Genomic DNA, 27160 nt, shown 5'->3' with positions numbered 1-27160 from the left:
ATTATTTTCGTAACGATAAAAATGCCACGAATTCATCGATGTTGGGCCTCACATGAATGGACGAGCAGAACTTGTCTGTCTTTACCTCTGCATTAGAAAAACCAAATTGCAGGTATCTTCTAATAAAACAGAAGTAACGCAGATGACTAGGCAGAGACAAAGACACACTGCAACTACCAGGCATTTTTTCCTGGATACTCACCACTGGCATCTTTTTCTTTTTCAGAGTGACGGAATAGTGTTGATCCTCAGCGGCTGCACATCAGCATCCATTCCACAGTGGACTTCACTGCTTTCACTTGACAGACGCCTGCAGTATGAAGACATCGTTGGCAGTCGCGTTGCTCGTGGCTAGCTTCGCAGCCACGTCCGTCACTCACCGCTCTTCCTGTAGGTCTCCGCACATTATTTTCATCATTGTCGACGACATGGTAAGTTACGTACATAAGCGCTTTATTCCATTAGTATCAGCTTTATAATAGTTAATTTTCGTCAGGTCACTGGCGTTTTTCAACTATTTATTTCTTTTAACATACGCTGAAGCGCCAAAGGAGCTAGTATACGCATGCCTATTCAAATACAGAGATATATCAACAGGCAGAACACGGCCGTGCAGTCAGCAACACTTACATAAAACAACAAGTGTCTGGCGCAGTTGTTAGATCGGTTGCTGCTGCTGCAGTGCCAGGTTATCAAGATTTAAGTGGGTTTGAACGATGGCACACGCAGCATCTGCGAGGTAGCGATGAAGTGGGGATTTTCCCGTACAACCACTTCACGAGTGTACCGTGAATATCAGGAATCAGGTGAAACATAAAATGTCCGACATCTCTGCGGCCGGAAAAAGATCCTGCAAGATCGTTACCAATGACGACTGAAGAGAATCGTTCAATGTGACAGAAGTGCAATCCTTCCGCAAATTGCTGCAAATTTTTATGCTCAGCCATCAACAAGTGTCAGAGTGCGAACCATTAACGAAATATCACCGATATGGGCTCTCGGAGCCGAAGGCAGACTCGTTGACCCTTCATGATTGCACGAAACATGGACTTACGCCTCCCCTTGATCCATGAATACTGACATTAGACTGCTGATGACAGGAAACATGCTACGTGGTCGGACGAGTCTCATTTAAAACTGTGTGATCAGGCGGACATGTGTAGGTATGGAGACAACCTCATGAATCCATGGACCCTGCATGTCAGGAAGGGACTGTTACAGTTGGTGGAGGCTCTGTAGTGATGTGTGGCTTATGTATTCGGAGTGGTATGGGAACCCTGATACGCCTAGATAATACTATCACAGGTGAAACGTATGTAGGCATCCTGTCTGATCACCCGCTTCCGTTCATGACCATTGTGCATTCCGGCGGACTTTGGAAATTCCAACAGGATAATCCGACACCCTACACGCCCAGAATTCCTACAGAGTGGCTCCAGGAAAACTCTTTTGAGTGTAAACACTTTCGCTGTCCCCCAGGCAATGACAAATATTATTGAGCCTACCTGCGAACCTCGCAACGTGCTGTTCAGAAGTGATATCCACGATTTTTTGATACATCTAGTGTGCTATTTCTTCACATTGGCACTCTTCAAAAACAGTTGCTGAAAATGATGAACAAAAATCTAAATGACAAGATTGGTTCTTGCGGTGGGCCTCCGTGTGAGGTGAAATGCTGATGTAATCGGGGCTCGGCGCTACCAATAGAAACTGCAACGTTTTGCTTCACCACATAATTTTGACACTACAACTCCTAAGTTGGTGGAGTTGGCAGAAATAAAAAAAAAAACAGGGAAATCGACATGAAGTGTTCCAGGTAAATGCGATATGTGACGAAACCGAACGACGGACCCAGCAGACACCTTCTATTGTGCCTTTTAGAATCAGTTGTTAGCAAAATAGTTATCGCCAAGCGTGAACGTATATCGTTTGCTTTGCTGTTCTTGCACTAAGGCGGATAGGCCGGTTGCTGGTGAACAGAATATACTGTATAATAATAAATCAATAATTAAGCATACAGCTCTAACACGGTCAGTATATTTAGAATGTGCAGTCGATCTTTTTAGTACTCAGTGATGTCGAAGTCCTACCGTCGATATATTGACATATCGATGCTTGTTGTCGATATAAGGAGAGCCGACAATGAAATTCTTTCATTTCGATATAGCGGTTTCCAGATATTTTTGAAAGTATCAAAAGGCCTTGAGTACTTGGAAGAGAGCAAGTAAATGTCCTAGCAAAGAAAGCATCTGTACATGGAGATGTTAGGTATGATAAATTCATTGTCACAGATATAATACAAGTACTCAAAAAACGCTTGATATCGGACTGGCAAGCAGAATGGTCGAGAACATCAAAAATTGAATGCAGTCACGAAGCACTAGTCCATTGCACGATTCCTAGACTACCACAGCATAATAATAAGAAAACAACAAGGATGTTCCCTACACGTACAGTAAGACAGCAGCTTGGTCACTGTAAGTTAAAGAAAATATCTCTGTTGGCTCGATGCAACTGCCACGTCTTTGTGCGTACGCAGAGAGTAAGAAATTCGAGCCATATATCCCCACAATGCACGGATCACGTAAACGTACTTAATAGCAATCTTGGCGATTTTGGTAACTAGTTCCCAAGCAGCTTCCAAGCCATGTTACCATCCAAAGATATAATATCGTATAAAATACTGCACGAGGTTGTTAACAGTGCTGACGACAAGGTACAGCTCCCACTGCTGCCCAATCTGTTCCTCTTGCTGTTTAGAATGCCAGGGGAATACCAAACGCCAGATTAACTGACCCTCTCCCCATGTGCTACACAGTATCACATCGAACCACCTATATGTTGTTGTTGTGGTCTTTAGTCCAGAGACTGGTTTGATGCAGCTCGCCATGCTACTCTGTCCTGTGCAAGCTTCTTCATCTCACAGTACCTATTGCAACTTACATTCTTCTGAATCTGTTTAATGTATTCATCTCTTGGTCTCCCTCTACGATTTTTACTCTCCGTGCTGCCCTCCAATACTGAATTGATGATCCCTTGATGTCTCTGAATATGTCCTACCAACCGATCCCTTCTTCTAGTCAAGTTGTGCCACAGATTCTTTTTCTTCGATGTTCTATTTATTACCTCCTCATTAGTTTTGTGATCTACCCATCTAATCTTCAGCATTCTTCTGCACCCACACATTTCAAAAGCTCCTATTCTCTTCCTGTCTAAACTATTTATCGTCCACGTTTCACACACATACTTGGCTACACTCCATGCAAATACTTTCAGAAACGCTGACACTTAAATCTATGCTCGATGTTAACAAATTACTCTTCTTCAGAAACGCTTACCTTGCCATTGCCAGTCTACATTTTATATCCTCTCTACTTCGACCATCATCAGTTATTTTGGTCCCCAAGTAGCAAAACTCATTTACCACTTTAAGCGTCTCATTTCCTAATCTAATACCCTCAGCATCACCTGATTTCATTCGATTACATTCCATTATCCTCGTTTTACTTTTGTTGATGTTCGTCTTATGTCCTTCTTTCAAGACATTGTCCATTCCGTGCAACTGGTCTTCCAGGTCCTTTGCTGTCTCTGATAGAATTACAATGACATCGGCGAGCCTCCATGTTTTTATTTCTTCTCCATCGATTTTAATTCCTAGTCCGAATTTTTCTTTTGTTTCCTTTACTGCTTGCTCAATATACAGATTGAATAACATGGGGGATAGGCTACAACCATGTCTCAGTCCCTTCCCAAGCACTGGTTTCCTTTTATGCCCCCCGACTCTCATAACTGCCAAGTGATTTCTGTACAAATTGCCTTTCGCTCCCTGCACTGTAACGCTGCCACCATCAGAATTTGAAAGAGAGTATTCCAGTCAACATTGTCAAAAGCTTTCTCTAAGTGTACAAATGTTAGAAACGTAGGTTTGTCTTTCCTTAATATATTTTCTAAGATAAGTTGGGTCAGTTTTGCCTCATGTGTTCCAACATTTCTACGGAATCCAAACTGATCTCCCCGAGGCCGGCCTCTACTTGTTTTTCCATTCGTCTGTAAAGTATTCGTGTTAGTATTTTGTAGCCGTGGCTTATTAAACTGATAGTTCTGTAATTTTCACATCTGTCAACACCTGCTTTCTTTGGGATTGGGATTATTATATTCTTCTTGAAGTCTGAGGGAATTTCGCCTGTCTCATACATCTTTATCACCAGATGGTAGAGATTTGTCAGGGCTGGCTCTACCGAGGCTATCATTAGTTCTAATGGAATGTTGTCTACTCCCGGGGTCTTGTTTCGACTTAGGTCATTAGTCTGAATACTAGTTTTCCTGTGTATTTCACTGTAATACCCAAATCTCATTGTTTTACGAGGGCTAATCACGTTAATGTGATAATCGCCTATCACCGACGTTAACGTATGGTAACCACTCATAGACGGCACGTGACAGCAGTAGCAATATATGGTATATAAAACGCGTCTGAAGGACGCGAAAAATAATGGAGTCACTGCCGAAATGCGGAAATGGAGAGACTTATCTGACGTCCCAGAGAATATAATCATTGGCTTTCAGGCCGATGGTGGAAGCATTTCTGAAACGTCGAAGCCTGTAAGCCGTTCGTATGCCGCGTTAGTAGAAGTATACAGTGCTTATCAAAATGGTGCTATGAAAACCCTGCAGAGAGCCAGCTGTGGTGCATCACAGTCAACAAGGGGTGAACGACAGATGCAGAGATAAGTGCGCGCGAATAGACGTGCAGTTGTTGAGCAACTGACCACCCAGACCACCCAAGCGTCTCCTCAACGACCGTTCAGCAAACGTTGCTTCGTATGGGGCTCCGCAGCTTGCGCCTAATCTATGCACCCATTTTCACTGCTCTCCACTGGTGTCGAAGGCTAGAATTCACACGTCAATACCGCAAATGGACGTCCAGTGAATGGTGACAGGCAGCCGTTTATCGCAAATAAAGTTTTATGTACCATCTACGTAAAAACGTGTAAAAGCAAACACTCTGCAACGAGCATCGGAAGGGTCGATGACGGATGAGGGAGCTTTATGTTTTGGAGAATGTTTTCGTGACATTCCATGGGTGATCTCGACCCTCTGTAAGTCACAGTGGATCAACACATATATGCATCTATCCTTCGGGACAATGTCCACACCAATATGCCGTTCGTTGTTGCTTGGCAGGATGGCATCTACTAGCAGGCCAATACAACATGTCACACAGCTCGTAGTGTATGTCCGTGGTTCGAGCACCAGGATGAATTTACCGTACTCCCCAGGCCACCAGACCAGTTGGATTTAAACCCAATCAAATATGTGTGGGATCTCTTCGATCGGCCTGTTCTACCTATGGGTTCTCAACTGAGAAACAGTGCAGCTGGTCACGGCATAAGAGTCAGCCTGGCACTACATTCCTGTCAATACCTTCCACACCTCATTGACTCTCTTTCTGCATGTCTCGAAGCGGTACGCAGGGGTGAGTGTAAGATCACCACATATAACAATGCATCCTCTACAAACGGGCTCTCATGCTGGGCAGAAAGCTGGTAATGAGTTCTTGTGGTGGGGCGGTTCTATTCCTCCACCGGCGCGGTTCACAACTGCTGTGTGGCCGTTGTTGCTTTTTGGTAGAGCTGCGATACGTCTTCACAACTTTTCTATCATATGCTGGATGGCATTTAAGTTGGGGGAATGGGCAGGCCACTCCATTCACCGAATATTTTCTCAGCCGAAGAGCTGCCCAACCTGTGCCCTTTGATGGTTCATGTACTGCGTAAAGTGGCAGAATAAATGGTCCGATCCGCACCTTACATTAGACCTTTATACATCACAACGAGAAGGTGAAGATACATCACGAATTTTGGTAGTTATGAGAACGTTTGCCTATCAGTATGGAATGCAAAGAGATGACAGCCAATAAACGTTAAATAATACACTGTTCCTCTAGAATGCATGTCTTTGAGCAGAAGGTGGACAGGCAACGTTAGTCGCTTTTAGTTTTGAAACTCCAGCCTTACAATGGCATAGCGAAGGCGCGCGACGAGGGTTATGGCAGAAACTACTGGAAGGGGTGGCAGGAGGAGAGTCAGCGACACTGGGCCAGGTGAATTGGGCTGGAGGACCGCGTGTAGCGGCACGTCTGCACAAGGGACAGAGAAAAAGCTGTAGAAAGCTGCGTTTCGGAATTCCAACAGGATGCAAACAAGAGCCAGTGACGCATTTCATCTAGCGAGTACAACATACGGAAAGGTGAATGTACTTTAGGCGTCTAGAACGGTACGAAACGTCCAATTGGCGAAAATGCACTAGGAAGCAGAAAAATACTGAAGTTTCGATGCACGCTGATAGAAGGGAAATTCCGATTGGAAGAGAGATTTCTACAAAATAAGAAGAACGCACTTGCTGGTCGAAAAGGGCCGTAATGTGAGAAACGAATGAACCCAAGTGGGGGGAGGTAGTTCTGCCATGAGTAGGACAAGAGAGAAATTTTCGGAGTCTCTTCTCTAAACTAACATCAAGTACAGAATGGTTCAGTTAACACTCTGTACGACACAGAGTAGAAATTTGTGTGGGCACTGCGCTCATAGTGGCTGCACTTAAGCTAGAAATTAGCTGAGGCAACATTTAGCAACGAACCAGCCAAATTAGTTAACTGTTCTTGTGAGAACAGAGGGGGCACTATAACATGCATACTGCTCCAACCATGCATTTGTACACTCCTGGAAATTGAAATACGAACACCGTGAATTCATTGTCCCAGGAAGGGGAAAGTTTATTGACACATTCCTGGGGTCAGATACATCACGTGATCACACTGACACAACCACAGGCACATAGACACAGGCAACAGAGCATGCACAATGTCGGCACTAGTACAGTGTATATCCACCTTTCGCAGCAATGCAGGCTGCTATTCTCCCATGGAGACGATCGTAGAGATGCTGGATGTAGTCCTGTGGAACGGCTTGCCATGTCATTTCCACCTGGCTCCTCAGTTGGACCAGCGTTCGTGCTGGACGTGCAGACCTCGTGAGACGACGCTTCATCCAGTCCCAAACATGCTCAATGGGGGACAGATCAGGAGATCTTGCTGGCCAGGGTAGTTGACTTACACCTTCTAGAGCACGTTGGGTGGCACGGGATACATGCGGACGTGTACTGTCCTGTTGGAACAGCAAGTTCCCTTTCCGGTCTAGGAATGGTAGAACGATGGGTTCGATGACGGTTTGGATGTACCGCGCACTATTCAGTGTCCCCTCGACGATCACCAGAGGTGTACGGCCAGTGTAGGAGATCGCTCCCCACACCATGATGCCGGGTGTTGGCCCTGTGTGCCTCGGTCGTATGCAGTCCTGATTGTGGCGCTCACCTGCACGGCGCCAAACACGCATACGACCATCATTGGCACCAAGGCAGAAGCGACTCTCATCGCTGAAGACGACACGTCTCCATTCGTCCTTCCATTCACGCCTGTCGCGACACCACTGCAGGCGGCCTCCACGATGTTGGGGCGTGAGCGGAAAACGGCCTAACGGTGTGCGGGACCGTAGCCCAGCTTCATGGAGACGGTTGCGAATGGTCCTCGCCGATACCCCAGGAGCAACAGTGTCCCTAATTTGCTGGGAAGTGGCGGTGCGGACCCCTACGGCACTGGGTAGGATCCTACGGTCTTGGCGTGCATCCGTGCGTCGCTGCGGTCCGGTCCCAGGTCGACGGGCACGTGCACCTTCCGCCGACCACTGGCGACAACATCGATGTACTGTGGAGACCTCACGCCCCACGTGTTGAGCAATTCGGCGGTACGTCCACCCGGCCTCCCGCATGCCCACTATACGCCCTCGCTCAAAGTCCGTCAACTGCACATACGGTTCACGTCCACGCTGTCGCGGCATGCTACCAGTGTTAAAGACTGGGATGGAGCTCCGTATGCCACGGCAAACTGGCTGACACTGATGGCGGCGGTGCACAAATGCAGCGCAGCTAGCGCCATTCGACGGCCAACACCGCGGTTCCTGGTGTGTCCGCCGTGCCCTGCGTGTGATCATTGCTTGTACAGCCCTCCCGCAGTGTTGGGAGCAAGTATGGTGGGTCTGACACACCGGTGTCTATGTGTTCTTTTTTTCCATTTCCAGGAGTGTATATCGCCACATAATAACGCTAGGGCTGAGTACATGTTTTGCCGCATATCGGGAAACGTAGGAAAGTTTCTGCTGGAAAGTTCAGAAACGGTCAAATTAGTTTTGTATGAAATTCAGTGTGAGAGAAGCTACCTTGCAGTCGGCAGCACATTGCAGCATTAGGTAAATATCGCGTGCAGAGACGTAAACTTTGTTGGTGCACCACCTTGCGAACTTTGAACCGGAATCGGACGATTTTCGTAGTACTGACCAACATCGTAACGCATGTGTAAGAGCAGTTTTGTAAAGAAACTTCCAATTAATAATAATGTGTTTAGGATTAATTTTCTTTCAGAGAGTTAACATTTAACACTGTTGTGTATTTCACTTTTTGATGATGGCAAGATGTGTTATCTATTGCGCTGTTTTTGTGTTGTCGAGTTGAAAACCGTGTAAAAGCTTGCAATTTTGTGAGATAAGTTTCGACACTAAACTTGTCATTTCACCTTACACAGTTGTTCTCAGCAAAACCGCACGTTCCTATTGTCATCTATAAAAGTGAAGTCTGGCTCGAATTCGAGACGTACAGGGGGAAGAAGTGCGACATGGCAATAACGCTGAACTGTGAATGTACTGTATTCAAATATTTAGAGGTCAGTACTTCCATGAAGCACGATCCCTCACAACACCATTCGTCGTTCACCACAAAATGATCATTTTCATCCATTTTCCTCAAAGCATCAAGTGTTCGCAGCTAGAGCAATATGAGAGTACCTCCAGAACCATTATACAGAAAAAATCTGTTTTCACCCGATAACAGCGTGTGACCCCCTCATTGCTGGTCAAGTCCCTTCGCTCTTTGCATCACTGCGAACGGCACCACCGAAGTGAGAATGTCATGGGAACACCACGTCCTGGAAGGCGATCACCATCATGCAGTCGCCCTGCCACTGCGGAGTGTGGGATTACGTGCCCTGCAGACCTCTTGAGTTCGCTGCATTTGCGTCTGCTGTTTGACGTGGGATTCTTCTTGAGTGTTGTATAATGTAGCGCTTATTTGTTGTGGCACCAGTGAATGTGGTTCTGAACATTCCCCATGCACTGGGCTGCACTCGTGAAACTTCGTCCATTCACTGGACCATGTTGTAATGACGAATGCTACCACAGTGTACGGTAATGGCTCCCTGACGAGACACGCTGTATTCCTCATTTCTTCAACTACCTCGTGTTGCAGCGAAAGCCCAATTTGATGGTATGTTTACATTTCTCCCTGGATTATATTTCCTACTCAGAAATTTCCTTTTCTTTCCTTTATTGCTTACACAGTATTCAATATTGAGCAAGCAGTAAAGGAAACAAAAGAAGAATTTCTAGTAGGAGTTAAAGTCCATGGAGAACAGATAAAAACCTTGACATTTGCCGATGACATTGTAATTATGTCAGAGACAGCAAAGGACATGGAAGACCACTTGAACAGCATGGTCAGAGTCTTGAAACAACATAAACAAAAGCAAAACGAGGATAATAGAATGTAGACGAATTAAATGGGTGATGTGTAGGAAAATAGATTAGGAAATGAGAAACTTAAAGTAAGAAAGGAATTTTGCTACTCGGGCAGCAAAATAACTGATGATGGTCGAAGTAGAGAAGATATAAAATGTAGACTGACGATGGCAAAGAGAGCGTTTCTGAAGAAGATAAATTTGTTAACATCGAGTATGTATTTACTAGTCAGGACGCCTTTTCTGAAAGTATTTGTATGGAGTGCAGTCAAGTATGGAAGTGAAACAAGAACGTAAAAAAGTTTAGATAAGATGGGAGTAGAAGCTTTTGAAATGTGGTGCTGTAGAAGAATGATGAAGAATAGATGGGCAGATCACATAACTAATAAGAAGGTACTGAATAGACTTGTTGAGAAGAGGAATTTGTGGCACAACTCGACTAGAAGAAGAAATCAGTTGGTAGGACACCTTATGAGGCATCAAGGGATCACCAACTGAGTACTGCAGGAAAGTGTGGAGGATAAAGATCGTAGACGGACACTAAGAGATGAATACACTAAGCAGATTCGGAAGTATGTAGGCTGCAGAAGTTAGTCGGAGATGAAGATGCTTCCACAGGACTGGGTAGCATGGAGAGCTGCATCAAACCTTTCTCAGCAGTGAAGACCACAACAACGACAACAACAACAAGTGACACTGACCCCACGCCGTGGAACAACGTGTCTGTTTGCGCTTGTGTCTCCTTGTGTTATCTTTCCCTGGGACGGCGTGATGGTCTAGAAAGGTTTTCGCACGGGCTGGGAGACGTCCGCTCTTCCCTTTGAGTCTTTTGAGTTATTTTACTATAGGTATGTCGATCAATATTTTTTTTCTTGTACAGGCAGTTTCTCCGCTCGGGGACTCGATGTTATGTTGTCCTCACCATCAATCCATCCTCATCACCGGCGCGCAAGTAGCCCAATATGGCGCCGACTGAAATAAGACTTTTACTTGGCGGCTGAAATTTCCCGAATGGGGCCGTCTGGCCAACAATGCCATACGCTAATTTCCATTTTTTTTGTTTGTTGAGAATACTTTCCATTATGGTATCTGGTTTATTTACATACAGTTACGAAAGCTACGTTTTGGTTTTCACCTCATTTGCTTTTCCCACCGTATACGCTTCACGCAGAGGAGCCAGCTCGTTTTATGAACTAGAATTTCTCCTCATTATATTAGGCAATGTTCTGACCCTACGAAGTTTTCCACTGCATGAATGAGCAAGTCCAACATGAACAGAACGCGATTATAATATCATTTCGGAAAAGTGATGTAAGATTTCATAGATTTGTGTTTGCAGATTAATTATATTATTATTTTTACATGAATTACGAATTTTGTTAACATTGATATTTCAAAAAAATACTGTTGTGTTACATACACTCAAGCATCGTAATCAGTCACACATTTCTTCGTCCTGCTTCTCTTCATACTCTTCCCCTACTTACGCTTTGAGTAATTTCCGTTTCTCAAACATTCAATGGACACAAGCACCGCCCGCGCAACGAAGACGTGCTGCTAGCACATTTGGCTATTTTTGTTTCAAAAAGTTTCAATGTAATCACTACTATATACTGGAGGTAGTGAGAATTTTGTCTAACACTTCATAGTAGAAGAGTTAAACTTCCCAAAATATTCGATATCTACACAAGTGTCTTTTACAACAATATTTGTAATTTGTGAGTTCCCTAATGAGAAAGGCCATCCAGCTTGGTGCTCTTTTGTAATTAACGTCCGCTTTAATCAGATTCATGTAAGCTGCATTTCCTGGAGTCCGAAAATCACCTTGTCCGCCGCCCCTTAAGCTGAATCTCCCATTAGCGGTTTCTTTCACAAAGGGAATTTTTTGAAAGTCACTCTCTGTTCTCCTCAGTCTTGAACGTCCCTTCTGAGGGCCCTATTAAGAGTTGTCTCGGAAATTGCGGCACCTCCGACAGCCACGGCACCTGCCCAATTAAATTCTTGTCGTTTTTTGAGTCTCGATCTAGCCATCATATTTACGTTAGACGTGATACCTCTGAAACGTTAGAGCGCTTATTAAATTTTCTGGACAACTCCTTTGCGTTTTTAACATTGATTACCTGTTACAGTCTTAAGACCATCACAAGTTTTGCTACTTAAACCTTTACAATGGGTCACTTATGTCACACTCTTAATCACTTTAGAAACTCTTATTAAAGCAGCATTAGTTTTGACATAAAATGATGTGATGTGCTCTGTCGTACCGACTGCTTTCTGTCACGAATTGCTGACGAACTAGCAAATGATAGACCTTATAAAATTACTAGTCCCTTTACGAAATTTTTACTGAAACTGAGTGGTATTATTTTCCTACGATCTCTGTGTCGACATCAGGTATTTTTATTGTTACACAATAAAGCAAGCTTAGGATATTGTGTCGTGCAGAAGCAGCTCGTTCGAGGCCGTGGTAAACTTTGTCTAACGCTGTTCCCTTGGATCACTGCCATGTGCCTTACCACTTCGCCAATTCGCTAATTAGTGGTTACTACATATTATGTCGCATTGCTATCCTCTATACGTTCACGACTTGGAAAATACCCTGTAATAATTTATTTGTATATATTGTAGTGCTGCTTGTTACACTGCACGTTAATGTTTAGTTTCCTTTTATTTCATTGCCACAATTTTCTAGCTTGGTAAACTAATTTAGTCGTTCTTTGAGTACAATTTATAAATTAATTATCGGACATGAAATTTAAAGTACGTTGTTCCTATCTTGCGCAGCCCATGCCAACGATAATCCCCTGTGTTGCAAACAGCATCTTGGGAATGCAAACGAGAGCAGTTCACTAGCGTTTTAGGGAGGGTAATAGATCTGACGCAGAGCATTACAGACTGATATGGTACATCTAGTGGAGTTCACTGGGCATATTCCAAGTTCAAAGATTATCACTGTGGAGGAAAATGAGAAACAATTTGTACGCATTTAGGATAAACAACTAGTATGTAACACAGATTTATTTACTCACAAACTGTAGTTTACAAACCAGTGGATGCTGATTGGGGGGGGGGGGAGGGGGGGGATTCCAAGCCCTGCCTTCCCTGTGTCCATGCGTTAGTGAGATCGGCGTCGCGTTGCAGCTCCCACGCCCACCTTTCAGCTGCGATTTGAGGCAGAGTTTGTTTTGACTGAGAGTGAGCTCTAAGTATCAGCCATGGGCTCCAAGAGGAAATGTCTGATACTCGTTGGATAGCAAAGGTTAACTGACGAACTGAAAGCAGGAGAGGAAAAAAAACGTAGACATAGCTGCAGAGTTTGCGATTCCGGCAGGCACACTATCGACAGTAATCAATGAGGTCCACATGGTTACCACAGATTAAGGGACAGATCGGAAACCATAATGAAAGGGTGAGTTTCCTGATTTGGAAGAGATTTTAGTACAGTGTTACCAACAACAAAGAATGAAAAAGTGAACGTGGAGGACTCAATTTGACAGAAAAGGTGGATTATCTTGCAGCAACGTTGGGACACGATACATTTTGTACGAGTAACAAGTGGTCACAAAAATTTCAGGAAAAGGGAAGCCATTTTTTTCCGAAGTTTGAGTGGGCAAGGTGTAGAAAACAAAATTTCAATGAATGGAAGTTAGAATTGCAGAGGATCCTTTAATATTACGAACCGGATGCTGTTCTTAAAGCAAACTAACTTGGACTCTTTTACAAATGTCTTCCAAACAAAATGTCCTTCCGACGAGAAAAATGTCACGGAGGCAAGCTAAGCGAAGGTCGTGTAACCATTCTGTTAGTAGCAAATATGACTGGCCCAGGAAAACTAAAGCTACTTACGATTGGAAAACCTAAGATACAGGTACGTTTTTCCCGTTATAAGTCGTTACCTGTGGAGAATACTACGAACAAGAAAGCATGGATGACTTTACAAGCGTTTTCTAATTACTTAAAGGGTTTTGACAGGAAAATGACTCTTGAAAATCGAAAAATTGTGTTTCTTGTGGACAATAGCAGCGCTCACAAAATCCGTGACAATACAGTTTTTACCACGTAACTGCAACAGTTAGATTAAGGAACAATTAAGAACGCCAAAGAAGACTCAAGTAAGAAGAGGTCCAAATGACAGTCAGCAATAATGGCGATGACATTGTTACAAATCGTTCAAATGGCTCTAAGCACTATGGGACTTACCATCTGGGGTTATCGGTCCCATAGACTTAGAACTAAGTAAACCTAACTAACCTAAGGACATCACACACATCCATGCCCGAGATAGGATTCGAACCTGCGACCGTAGTAGCCTCGTGGTTCCGGACTGAAGCGCCTAGAACCTCTCGACCACAGCGACCGGCCATTCTTACAACTATCAATATTTTCGATGCTGTGTGATTGCTCGGTAAAATGTGGAAAAACGTGATGGAGCAAATGATCGACAACTGTTTCGGAACATGTGGGCTTTCGACGACAGATGAAAAAGAGAAGCTGGTGGGTTTAGAACTTAAGAATATAGCTGCATCTCTGATGCCTTCACTGTTTCATCACTCAAAGCTACCTACTTAATTCCTATTGCATGTCCATAGCTTATTTGAGTTTGTCGCTCCGTAATAATCGTCCTAAACTAAAAATTAATAATGCTGTGTGTCTTACAAAGTGATTATTCATAGTAACACGTCTGTGTAACAGTTCTTCGTTCTCCAGATGTGCTGCGACGGTCTTTGACAGTTTCATTACATCTTCTACCTGACTTTCTCTTTATTCTGACAAAAGTTAATTCAAATACCAAAAGTACATTTCCAGTTGAATTATTTATCTTAATCAAAGCATCCGTTTCATTTTCTGCATGAATGCTACTACTTGACTCATTACTTCATCCCTATTTATATTATACACGTCAGGAGTTCCAACATTGCCTACCGCATTTCTTTTGTTCACCTTAAGGTCTACAAGTTCTTACTTGATCTCAGTACTGCTCAGGCCATTTGCTTTTTCATTGTACTATCTGAGCATGTCATATAATTTTGATTCTGCTATCTTGTCATTTGTTTCCGCAATTTGACCACTGAGTTGATTTTTCCACTCTGCTATTTCTGTCCCTATTTCGTCACTTTTTTTCTCATAAGAGATTTTACTATAACACTTTCGCCTTCACTTTGGTCTAATCCACAATCATATCACTCTCCGCTTTTTCTAATACCAAAGCTGCCTTTTCTTCGGTGATTGTAACATCGGAAAAACACAAGTTAATAACCAAAAAACAACATTCACACATCAATATTTTATAATTATCTAGATTTATGAAAGTGACTGAAATTAAAACAAAGTCTTTATATTTACTAAGATGGTATCTGTTCTACGAATGTAGTGCGGGACAATAAGTTGAGAATGTGGGTTTCGCGGGAGGCGTGCCAGAGATAAATCCCAGCAGTCGCGATATCCTCTGTGTCCTCGGTGGCTAGATGGGTTGCCGGCACGGTAGCTCTGCGTGTTCGGTCAGAGGATTAGCTGCCCTCTGTAATAAAAAGAAACTGAGTTCATGGATCGAAAACGAACTGAAACGGGGGTCTTTCGACGTCCGCGCCGAGCAGATACAACCAACTAAAACGAACAAAATGAGATAAAAAAAAAGATGGATAGAGCGTCGCCATGGAAGCAGGAGATCCCGGGTTCGAGTCCCGGTCGGGGCACACATTTTCATGTGTTCCCGTTGACGTATATCAACGCCTGTAAGCAGCTAAGGGTGTTCATTTCATTGTAAAGTGCTTTATTTTACTCACATTCACGATATCAATATGTGGTAGTCGTTTCAGTCCCCAACGCAAATCCCATCACTGTGCCATTTACTTTCATGAAACACTCATCTCCTTTCTGGCATTCGTCTGCACCTTTTTCCTGAGTCGCTCCCCTTTCTGAAAGAAATATTTATTCACATAATTTTGCGCACTCTCTCTAAAATAACATTCCGCATATGAAGCCATGATTTTAAGTTTCTTTCTCTTCCTCCAAGCTCTGGAAATGTAAGCTTCTTATTGGCACTTTTTGTTATCTTACTAGAAAACAAAGTATCAAGTTCTTAATGTAGGAAATGTACTTAACTTTCCGAAGATCATCTTTGTGTGATCTGGTTGACAGAAATGAAACCGGGTTCATTAAGCAGATCATTTATCATTACAGGATATACAGAGACTGACGGCAAATCAAAGACTAATTGTGGGTCGTATCCATGTTACAGCTTTGTGATGGCGTAGGGAAGGTTTTACAAAATATTCAAGTACAGATAAATTGCATTTTCAATAATGTGACAGAAGACATGACAGAGGGAATAAGAACTCTATACCTGTTTACTAATTATACTGTTTAGCTTAACTAATGACGATGTATTAAATAAACAGTTGTGAAATAAAACTATCCAATCATGGGTGGAAAGTTTGGTATATAAATTTTTTTCAGATGATAAGCTCATCAAGAATTTTTCCAGAAAAAAGTTTTACAGTCGAAATATTTTATTAACTACTACGTCTTTTAGTGATATTATCAGAAGATTCGAGAAAAGATTAAGTTTTAAATTCGAACATTCCTTAATTATTACAAACCCAACAATGTGACTAAAGATAGTTCTTCTTCAAGGAAGAAAAGATTTTCTTTATAAATGCGGAAATGGGAGCTTTCAAAAAAAGGTATACACTCTTAAATCGAGGCAGAAATGAGAGTTCTCAAATAAGGTATTCAATCTCAAAACGAATAATTACTAGCGGCGTTGAAACTTTATGAGTCAGTTGTCTTGTGAAGTACAAACTAACTATTTTTAAACAATGTCCTTCTAAAGTACTGGTAATCATGATTGAAGTACGAGTTGTTTCATAGCAATAAAAAGTCAAAGCGAAGGTTCATGTGGAACTTTTATTGGAGCCATGTGCGTATACACTCCTACCTCACGTCAGAAGGATTCGTCTTGTTCGGCATTATGAACAAGAGCCTGCAGTCAACAACTGTTACTTAGTATACCGAACATAACACAGATTCTGTATACTAAGTAACCGTTCTTGACTGCAGGAAATTTTGGAAATTTGTGGTAACTTCCTGTGGAACCAAGCTGCTAAGGCCATATTCCCTATGATCACGCTCTACTTAATCTAACTTAAACTAACTTACACTAACGACAACACACACACACACACACACATGCCCCAGATTGGACTCGAACCTCCGACGGGGGAAGTCGCGAGAACCAGGGCAAGGCGCCCCTGACCCTACGGTCACCCCGCCCGTCTGACGGCAGGCTCCTGTTATGTATACAGATTTGTGTATTTTCTGACGTTCTGGAACAATCTATTTAGTAGTAACTACCTTATAATCAGTTATAAATACATTTTCCTGCAAAAATGTTATAGGTGAAGAAACATACGCAAATGGCATATTTGTGTGTTTGTGTTTGTGTGTGTGTACACTTGCGTGTGTATGAACAAAATGCACCTATCCATACCGTGGAATTGCTGACTATCAACCTGTTTGTATTTGATGCAATTCGAATTGCCATTCAGGTGGATACAGTACTGGCGAGTAATTTCATGCCACAGTCTCTGTGGCCCCACAACAATGTTATCGTAGGCACTCCCCTGGGAAATAACAGGTAGGATTGCGTTCACGTTATTTTGCAGGTTAGGAGACAGGAGATCCTCGTCCAATACACTGTCCAGTAGATTTGGTCCTGAGCTGACTGCAAATATTCACAGGGGTTCCGCTAGGTCTGTCGCGGCAGAATTCTTTATCTTCCCACGGACAGATAACTATACGCCTCACTGCAGGCGGAGCTACGTATACTCCTACACTCCCATAATACCAGTAAAATTTGTTTTGTAGACGCTCTTGCAATATGCCTTATGATTTCCTTTACCACCTTTAGCTGATGTACCTTCGGATTTTCTTTGCCACTTTGCTTAAGGCTCCTCTGAAAGGCGAGAAAGTGAAGGAAGGAATGTACGTCTCTTGTATAAGCACTCAGGTATCAATATGGGATGATAATTAAAAAATGAAATGAGAACTGGTTTCCTATTACTTTGGGATGTCACTGAAAAAGTAATGCCGAATTACCGAATAACCGATTTATTCCAAACATGTATTCAATGTCTTCAACACTGTGCTCCCTGGTTCTTTTGCTTTTCGTTACTTCAGTTCAGTTGCAATAAGTTCACTCCGTGCCCGTTGCATAGAAACTATGAAACTGGCAACACAGTTTTCAGATTTTTATTTGTTATCCACGTCTCACTTGTAGTAATGAACACCCATATTTTCTTTGCTCATTTTACTAAACGCAATTTAATTGTCCTGTTTAAAACATCGTTAGATACATAGACATTATTTAGTGATGTATTGATAAGGCAGTCCTCACATGTACAGTAGAGGAGAGTGTTATACCTAGGGGATAGTGCAAGTGGGAACTCATAATGCTTTTTACTCGGCGCTTCAGGCAAGTGAGTGATTTTAGTATCACATCAAGAAATGCACACTAGAGACATACCCATTTTCCGCAATTTTCTGCAGTTTTCATAGTTGTTGGACATGAGTTTGTGTTTTGCTTAGTATTTGTAGGTAAATCGCGTTTTACACATTTCAGTTATGTATCGTACACTAAAGCTACATGGTTTATATTGTTAGTTCTTGTATTAAATTTTATGGAGAGTAAAATACTATATATTTTACAACCATTTATACATTCTACGCACATTAAAGGTGCATCTCACTGGTCATGGACCGTCTTGTACCTTCCAACAGCAGGAGTTCTTCCACCATAGAGCATGTACGATTGTAAATGAACTGAGTGTCTTTTACGTCTTGTCAATTTTACCTGTCCTGGAAATAAAAATTTGTGTTGATTTCCCATAGCTTCTATTTCGGAAGGTGTTAATCATGTAACTACTTTTTGACAATACTACTGCTTAGTTTTCTTTCACTTACTGATTATTTGTGTATGGTAGAGAAATAATGTAGTACTGACAAGATTTCCTCTGCTGCAATACTTTAAATTTGAATAAAATGGGACCATGTTGTACATTGTAAGAAGTTCACACAATTAGCAAAACCCATATTTTCCGGAGTAATAATTGTAATTTCAGAAAATCATTACAGTACATAAAAAGTGAGTACCACCATTAAAAATGCAAATAAAAATAATATCTTGCTTCTGTTACAGGATTGAACAGGAAGATTAAGGTACAACAATCACACCTGTAGGATCTCTTCTCACTTTGGTTCCCACACCAACAACATTGACAACTTTTTTATCCTTACGAAAGTGAGCACATCGACACTTTAGTAACAGGTCAACAGCGTTAAAAGACGATCGTTACCGTATTCGAGTAACTATCGGCTTTCTTTCTAATTTGACGCTTGTATGAGTACGCTCAAGCTTTCAAAAGAGTATGATTATAACTTATAATTGTTGATTATGCTTTCAACTACCACGGTGAATATTGGTAGCTACTATCCGAGTATGCACAGTGTTTTGAAACTTGAGTGTGAGGAAAGCAAACACGTGTTATAAAAATTCCAGGGTTGGAACGACGTGAGCTTCCACGGCTCTGACCAGATACCTACCCCGAACATCGACGCACTGGCCTACCATGGGGTCATCCTGAACCAGCACTACGTGCAGGCCATCTGCACGCCTTCCAGGGCAGCCCTCATGACGTCCAGGTACCCAGTCCGCATAGGTATGTCCAGCACTCAATAAGAGGTGTTTTCTTGCTGTCTTGTGCTTATTGTCGTCAGTCTGCACACTGATTTCATGCACCTGTCCACGCTACTCCATCCGCTTTAGACATATTCATCTCTGCCTACCTTCTACCACATGCATACATTTGACCTGCTTACTGTACCCGTGTTTAGGTATCCCTCTGCAATTTTTACCCACCCCACACCCACCCTCCCCTACCCCACACTTCCCTACATTACCAGACTGACTATTTCTTGATATCTCAGGATGAATCCAACGAACCAGTCCCTCATTTTAGTCAAGTTGTACCATATTTTCATTCCTGCCCTTTCATTCTATACCTCTGCGATCTGTCAAATCTCAGCATTCGTTTGTAGAACTCAGTTTCAATGGCTTCTGTTGTTTTTGAGGTGTCAGGTCCAAGGGGTATTCTGAACACAATTTCGACAAAAAGCAGCTCAATAGGCTGTGGAATGGAAGGGGTAGAGTAGCAATAGAACAAGGCATCACCATTGACTAGACACATTTCTTCAACACATAACTCAGGTATTTTCCAAAAGGAACCATCAGTTCTTTAAATCACTCAAACATTTACACAGGCAAATAGCAATCATTTAACTGAAAGCCTTTTAAGAAAGCAAGACTATAAAATTAGAATGACGAGTTAAAATCATATTTAAAAAGGCTCTGACCGAGTACATATTTTGTAACGAAATACTTCGTTTAAGGAACCAGCGAGCAAAATTACATAATCCTCAACAACCATATTACATCCAAGACATGTAAGATTAAACAGTAATATATAACGCACGTTTCAGATGTACTGCACTGCAACAGTACAATACAAGTCCCTCAGAGGATCTCCCCACACAGGAAGTTATTGCCGCAATCGACAAAATATCAACATCATCCCATGTACAGACCTAAAACAAACTAAAAGTTCTCTTAAGTTCGGTACAGTTAATTCCATTTCAACACAACATACATCACAAGTCTAGCTCTAGGACGTCACCAACACCCCGCAGTGTATCACGCGAAAATCTACAGCGATGCACTCATCACGTATCCTTACACAATCCAAGAACAGAGAGCCGGCTCCCCAATAGCGGAACAGCGGAACGTTTATACACGCGCAGCGTGCGGGTATGCGGGATGCTGATCTCGCCCTTAATCTCGACACGACCTCAAATACTAGTCAGCGTACAATCTTGAACCACCATACACATTCCTTAAGTTACTGCAAAGCCAACGTGACAGGCAAACAGACCAGCATATGATAAAAGCTTAAGCAATTTCCTTACTACACAGCCTTTATGAATACTAACCGTAATTTTTTTTTAACGTGAACACACCCACAATCAAAAGACAAACAACGCCAATCATAAGGACAGTAGCAGATAAGCAAGTAGCAATGGTAACTTCTGCTTAGATTGGCTACAAATCAGCGCGTGATTTAACACTCCACACAACAGTCTTTACAACATAATCATCAATACAATAGCTAATTACTCACAGGTGTACTCCCACGATTTCGATTCGGAAAGCCATAGACAAAAAGTGGAGAACGTATCACTTAGACCAACATAATGGTGCTCCATCAGTTATCCCAAATAACTGACTCCCTTAGCTGCACAGCAAAGAGCCAGACCTAATGAAACCACCACAGTTTTCGCCTCTAAATTGTCACAGTACATGTGAGGCTCAATCAGAAATATAATTCTACATGAGTTCCCGTATAGTCAATACAAGCGCCTGATTTTCATCCGTTCATAACGGCAGGCAGCATCATCGTACGGAAAAGAGCGTAGACACAAGCTCTTACCAATTCTCTTCTCCGAAAGCAGCCACCGCAACTCTCGGTAACCACTGGGACATCCAATGCAAAAATCGTTACTCCTTCACACGAATCACAGGACGCCCGCTTCCCGTTGCTTGGTACGGCGCCTTCCGTTCAGAGCCAACTTGTATATCTCCATGCGAAAGCTCCGGTCCCACACTCGCTGCGTCAACCCGACAACCGTCTTTCACCACGTCCCGGAGCACACCCCCCATAGGACCTCGCCTCGTTGCTCCTCGTGTAGGCCCCAGAATGCGCTGCTTACCGCCTTGACCGTGGCAGGAAAGATAAACCACCAGAGTGGCACTATCGATATGAGCCGCCACGGCTCAGTCTTGTTTCATCAACTGTCTATCGCCTATTATTCATTTCTGTACAAGGCTGCACTTAAGACAAATACCTTCAGTAATGGTGTCCAAACATTCAAATTTACATTCAGTGTTAACTAATGTACTGGCGTAAGTTGTCGCCAGCACACCGGTCGACAAAGATGTAGCACCAAGATCGATAGTATATGAAGATGGTATCTGTGCAGCTCTCTAGAATGAAATGATAATTAAATCAAGACCCTAAGCTACCGACAGCCATTGACATACATCATCGGGGACAGTTGAAAATGTGTGCCCCGACCGCTACTTGTACCCGGGATCTCCTGCTTACATGGCAGACGCTCTACCAATTTTTTTTTTAGTTTTTCTTGTTTTATTTCTTTATTTTTTATCCTTTTTTTTAAATTACGCTCTATCTATCTTTTTACCTACAGTGTCCAAATTACGACAAATAGTGCCTAATTAGAGTAAAGGAAATAAATTAAGTAAAGGAAATGAATAAAATTGAAAATGTCCAAATGAAAATGACAGGACAACATCGCTCATAGTACAAATACAAAAGAAACGTACTCCTCTAGCAATGATGTGAACTTCAAGTCGGGGTCGACACCTAATTACCAACCGACGGTCGATCGAGCAATAGAGCCATCTGTCGACCCGTTCTCCTGACGGTGGCATAAGATTGGGTCGTCTTCTCGAAGATAACCAAGTTTCCGGTAAGTGTTATGGGTGTCTGTCTTGGCTTACTTCGTCTATCTCATCTCCCATCCGTCACACCCCATCTGGCCAGCAGGTCGGTAAATGTCTGCCGCTCATAATTAGCGAAGTCTTGCCTACATTTCTTATGCTGTTGCAGCTTCACGTGTCCACCCAGGAGCAAATGCCAAAAATCCATTTTATCCTTTTCTCATTCATTGCAGATGTAGCCCCAACCATTCCCAGTACCCATGTCACTGCATTTGTTTTATTGACCGGAAAATAAAATTATTGGGGCAAAGGAGCGTTTCCGATTAAATTGTGTGAGAGGCGGTGCGTAACAGGAACGTCAGTATCTGTCGTGTCAAGTGCCACACCGGAGCCGCCCCACTACATACTAAACGATGTTCATCAGTGTCCACTGTTGCACAGCTTAAACACAATGGAGCCTCTGCCAAATGAGTCGCATGCCACCGTTGGTTCGTTGCGAACTTCCTATTTACCACCGCATACCACGTTGGGAGGTAAACTTCGGAATAATGCGCTATATCTGTCATCGGTTCTTGTTGGGGACTTCTTTTCCAGGGAAGTCCTGTGGCACCGGCGCAGTAATATTTGGTACACATCTCGCGTCGTCGGTAGTCGTGTTGTTAGGAAGGCTTCTCCGACGTAACTAAGCTCCGTAAAGAAAGACTTTAAATCTGATATCTTCGGTGAAATGTGGCCCACATTGACCGGGGGCACCATTGAATTGGGTGCCAGTGCATCAGCCAACGCACCCGAGATACTGAAAAATTGACCGCGCCACTGTCGAAAAACCGTACCGACGAATAACGCCCGTGCCTTTTCATATACACTCCTGGAAATGGAAAAAAGAACACATTGACACCGGTGTGTCAGACCCACCATACTTGCTCCGGACACTGCGGTAGGGCTGTACAAGCAATGATCACACGCAGGGCACGGCGGACACACCAGGAACCGCGGTGTTGGCCGTCGAATGGCGCTAGCTGCGCTGCATTTGTGCACCGCCGCCATCAGTGTCAGCCAGTTTGCCGTGGCATACGGAGCTCCATCCCAGTCTTTAACACTGGTAGCATGCCGCGACAGCGTGGACGTGAACCGTATGTGCAGTTGACGGACTTTGAGTGAGGGCGTATAGTGGGCATGCGGGAGGCCGGGTGGACGTACCGCCGAATTGCTCAAATCGTGGGGCGTGAGGTCTCCACAGTACATCGATGTTGTCGCCAGTGGTCGACAGAAGGTGCATGTACCCGTCGACCTGGGACCGGACCGCAGCGACGCACGGATGGACGCCAAGACCGTAGGATCCTACGCAGTGCCGTAGGGGACCGCACCGCCACTTCCCAGCAAATTAGGGACACTGTTGCTCCTGGGGTATCGGCGAGGACCATTCGCAACCGTCTCCATGAAGCTGGGCTACGGTCCCGCACACCTTTAGGCCGTCTTCCGCTCAGTCCCCAACATCGTGCAGCCCGCCTCCAGTGGTGTCACGACTGGCGTGAATGGAGGGACGAATGGAGACGTGTCGTCTTCAGCGATGGAGTCGCTTCTGCCTTGGTGCCAATGATGGTCGTATGCGTGTTTGGCGTCGTGCTGGTGAGCGCCACAATCAGGACTGCATACGACCGAGGCACAGAGGGCCAACACCCGGCATCATGGTGTGGGGAGCGATCTCCTACACTGGCCGTACACCTCTGGTGATCGTCGAGGGGACACTGAATAGTGCACGGTACATCCAAACCGTCATCGATCCCATCGTTCTACCATTCCTAGACCGGCAAGGGAACTTGCTGTTCCAACAGGACAACGCACGTCCGCATGTATCCCGTGCCACCCAACGTGCTCTAGAAGGTGTAAGTCAACTACCATGGCCAGCAAGATCTCCTGATCTGTCCCCCATTGAGCATGTTTGGGACTGGATGAAACGTCGTCTCACGCGGTCTGCACGTCCAGCACGAACGCTGGTCCAACTGAGGCGCCAGGTGGAAATGGCATGGCAAGCCGTTCCACAGGACTACATCCAGCATCTCTACGATCGTCTCCATGGGAGAATAGCAGCCTGCATTGCTGCGAAAGTTGGATATACACTGTACTAGTGCCGACATTGTGCATGCTCTGTTGCCTGTGTCTATGTGCCTGTGGTTCTGTCAGTGTGATCATGTGATGTATCTGACCCCAGGAATGTGTCAATAAAGTTTCCCCTTCCTGGGACAATGAATTCACGGTGTTCTTATTTCAATTTCCAGGAGTGTACGTTCTCCAGACCAAGTTCAACCAGGTGGTAGCGTAAGCGTTGTGTATTGGATCTTAAAAATTTGTCCCACACTCACGTAACTTCCTGTAGCCGCGTTGCGTTTGTGCGCTTTAAAGGCAGAACATGCGCTACGTGAGTGAGTTTCGGTGCTTGGTACACGTTAACATAGGCCACCCTCTGAAACATATCCAACGCTCTTAATTTCTGTAACAGCGCAACTGTCCGCATCAGCTTCAATATGCGTCGGTACTTATCCGCTGCTATCCGATGCACGTCTGAGTGGAATGTGACACCTAAGCATTTTATGGTGTCAACTAACATGAGCAGGCCTTCCTCCCCTGGTCGTAATCCTCGACGGCATTCATGCAGTGTGACTTTGTAGATTAAGCATGGTTCCCGCCGCCATCCCGTATCGGTGTATCCACGCCAACGCCGTAAGTATATTTATATCGATAAGGTATCTTTTGTTTCGGACATGTCCGAAACAACCGACCCCACTGATGACCTGCAGCCGTCCAGAACGAAATTAGATTTATATATTATACCTTCAGCTGCTGATGGGCGTGGTGTCTGTTCTTTCGAACATCATTTGGATAGAGCGTCTGCTATGTAAGCAAGAGATCCCGGGTTCGAGTCCCGGTCAGGGCACACATTTTCACGTATCCCCGTTGATATATATATCAATGCCTATCAGCAGCTTAAGGTATAATATATAATTCTAATTCCGTACGTACTTCGTAGCCTGTCTGTGCCAGCAGCATCACTTTGTCAGCATAAGCGCGGCAATGAAAGGTCAGCTGTTGCAACGGCACTGCATCCAGCCGTCTTCGGAGACCATATAGGCAGGGTTGCAACGCCATCGCATACAAAAATATCGAAAGGGGGCAATCTTGATGAACTGACCGTGAAATGACAATGTAGTCACTGAGACCTTGGATCGCATGCCATGTAACAGTCGTGTTATCCCTAGAATGAAGCCTGCAGAATTTCCAATCTGCCCATCACGGCGTGCAAAAAGATATGATCCTCACTGTCGAAAGCATGATGGAAGTCAATAGAGACTTGTGCCCCGCCCAGTCGGCACACCGCTGCGATATCTCGGTAATCACCAAACGCCGTATGGATATTACTCCTACCACCGAGACACGTTTGGTCTGTGAGGAGTCTATCAGTAATTGAAGACTTCAGACGAACCCCAAGGATGCACGCGAAAATCTTGTAGTCGCAGTTCAGGAGGGTTAGTGGTCTATAACGTCCTGGCCTTCTGCCACCACGTGGTTTTGGTATTGGGATTATGATACCCTCCGTGAAATCGACAGGTATCTCAATCTGCGGTAACAGGAGATCGTTATACATATGAATCCACGTCTGTCCCATGAGGTACGCAAAGTCGCGGTCAAATTCAATTGGGGAACCGTCCAGTCCTGGGGACTTCTTCGGAGCTCCCCTGGCAATTGGGTCTGTCAGCTCGTCCTCCGTTATAGCTGTGAGGGAAGTCTCCACATCCAGTGGTGGTCCTCTATCTGGCATTTCAAAGATGAAATCATTTAGTGTCTCGTGGTTCACTTGTACAGGTCCATATAACTGGCGGAAATAGTCAATAAACACCTGCCCAATGTCACGTTGGGTCACAACTTGCTGGCCAGTCTCAGACATTATTTCCCTGATCAATGTCCTTCGTCGTCGTTGGCATTCACGTACTACGTTGTTCATTGAGGGGGCTTCGGCAGCACCTGTGTCCGTCAATCTCGCCGGGACCATTATCCCTTCCATTCTTAGTATCGTGAGAACTTGTCTTTTATCCTGCGCATGGCCGTGCGCCTTTCCGGCTATGGTTGTTGGGTCATCAGCTCCCTTATAACTGTGAAATAAAAATCCGTCGTCGCGCGGTTCCACTGCAATTTGCCCTGTCCGTATAGTATCAACGTTCTCCGTAACGTTGGTTATGCGCATTTGATTCACCACTGAAGAACCGAGGTGTATGCCCGTTGGTCGCGACCGCTGCTCTCCCAGACCTCCTCTATCGACCGGTGACATGCAGCGTCATGTAAAACTGCTCTCTTCATTTTCCAGTGACACTTACTCGGCCATATCTTCTACCGCATTAGTGAAATGGTACAGAGGTATGCCATATGATCCGTAATAGCCACTGGCCAGACTTCGGCATCCAGTATTGCTGCCCGTAGAGCGCGCGTCACAAACACTCTATCAAGCCTACTCGCCGAGTGTCCCGTCACATACGTGTGACCCGTTCTATCGCCATGCTGCTATTCCCAGGTATCCAGAAGCGCCATTTCGGTAATCAAAGCACGCAATTCCATACATGGAACATAATGAGGTACTTGGTCCTTACGAGCGACGACACAATTAAAGTCGCCACCCGCTACATAAGTGTCATATCTGCCGGCGAACAACGGTGTTATGTCTTCGTTGTAAAAGGTCACCCTTTCTCTTCTTTTTGTGGAGCCAGACGGCGCGTATACATTGATGAAACGGACGCCGTCGACAGTCACCGCTATTCCAAGGGAGGGACATGACTTCCTTCTATGCCTTCCCTGGTGAGGGCCGCCACACCGGATCCACTCTCGTCGTGCATTGAATAACGTGCGTCGTAGTCGTAGAACTCTGGCGGCGAAGTAAAACGCACTTCTTGTAGGAGTACAACATGCAAGTCTGCGGCGTG

At 44.2% G+C, this 27160-nt stretch overlaps 1 protein-coding gene across 1 annotated transcript in view; it reads left to right on the top strand.

The window, feature by feature from the left end:
• Nucleotides 1-392: 392 nt before the first annotated feature.
• The window catches only part of LOC126355279 (arylsulfatase B-like), a gene marked incomplete at its 5' end in the record, with an annotated part of 91759 nt that continues 64991 nt past the window's right edge, over nt 393-27160 (top strand). The window contains 2 exons of the mRNA XM_050005567.1: nt 393-431; nt 19176-19335. Of these exons, the coding sequence (XP_049861524.1) occupies nt 393-431; nt 19176-19335 (199 nt within the window). The remainder of the gene's footprint in view (nt 432-19175; nt 19336-27160) is intronic.

This window comes from Schistocerca gregaria, chromosome 3 (genome assembly GCF_023897955.1).
Source record: "Schistocerca gregaria isolate iqSchGreg1 chromosome 3, iqSchGreg1.2, whole genome shotgun sequence".
In the NCBI taxonomy this organism is placed as follows: domain Eukaryota; kingdom Metazoa; phylum Arthropoda; class Insecta; order Orthoptera; family Acrididae; genus Schistocerca; species Schistocerca gregaria.
The sequence above is the reverse complement of the archived record's forward strand: the minus strand, read 5'-3'. Positions and strand labels throughout refer to the sequence as shown.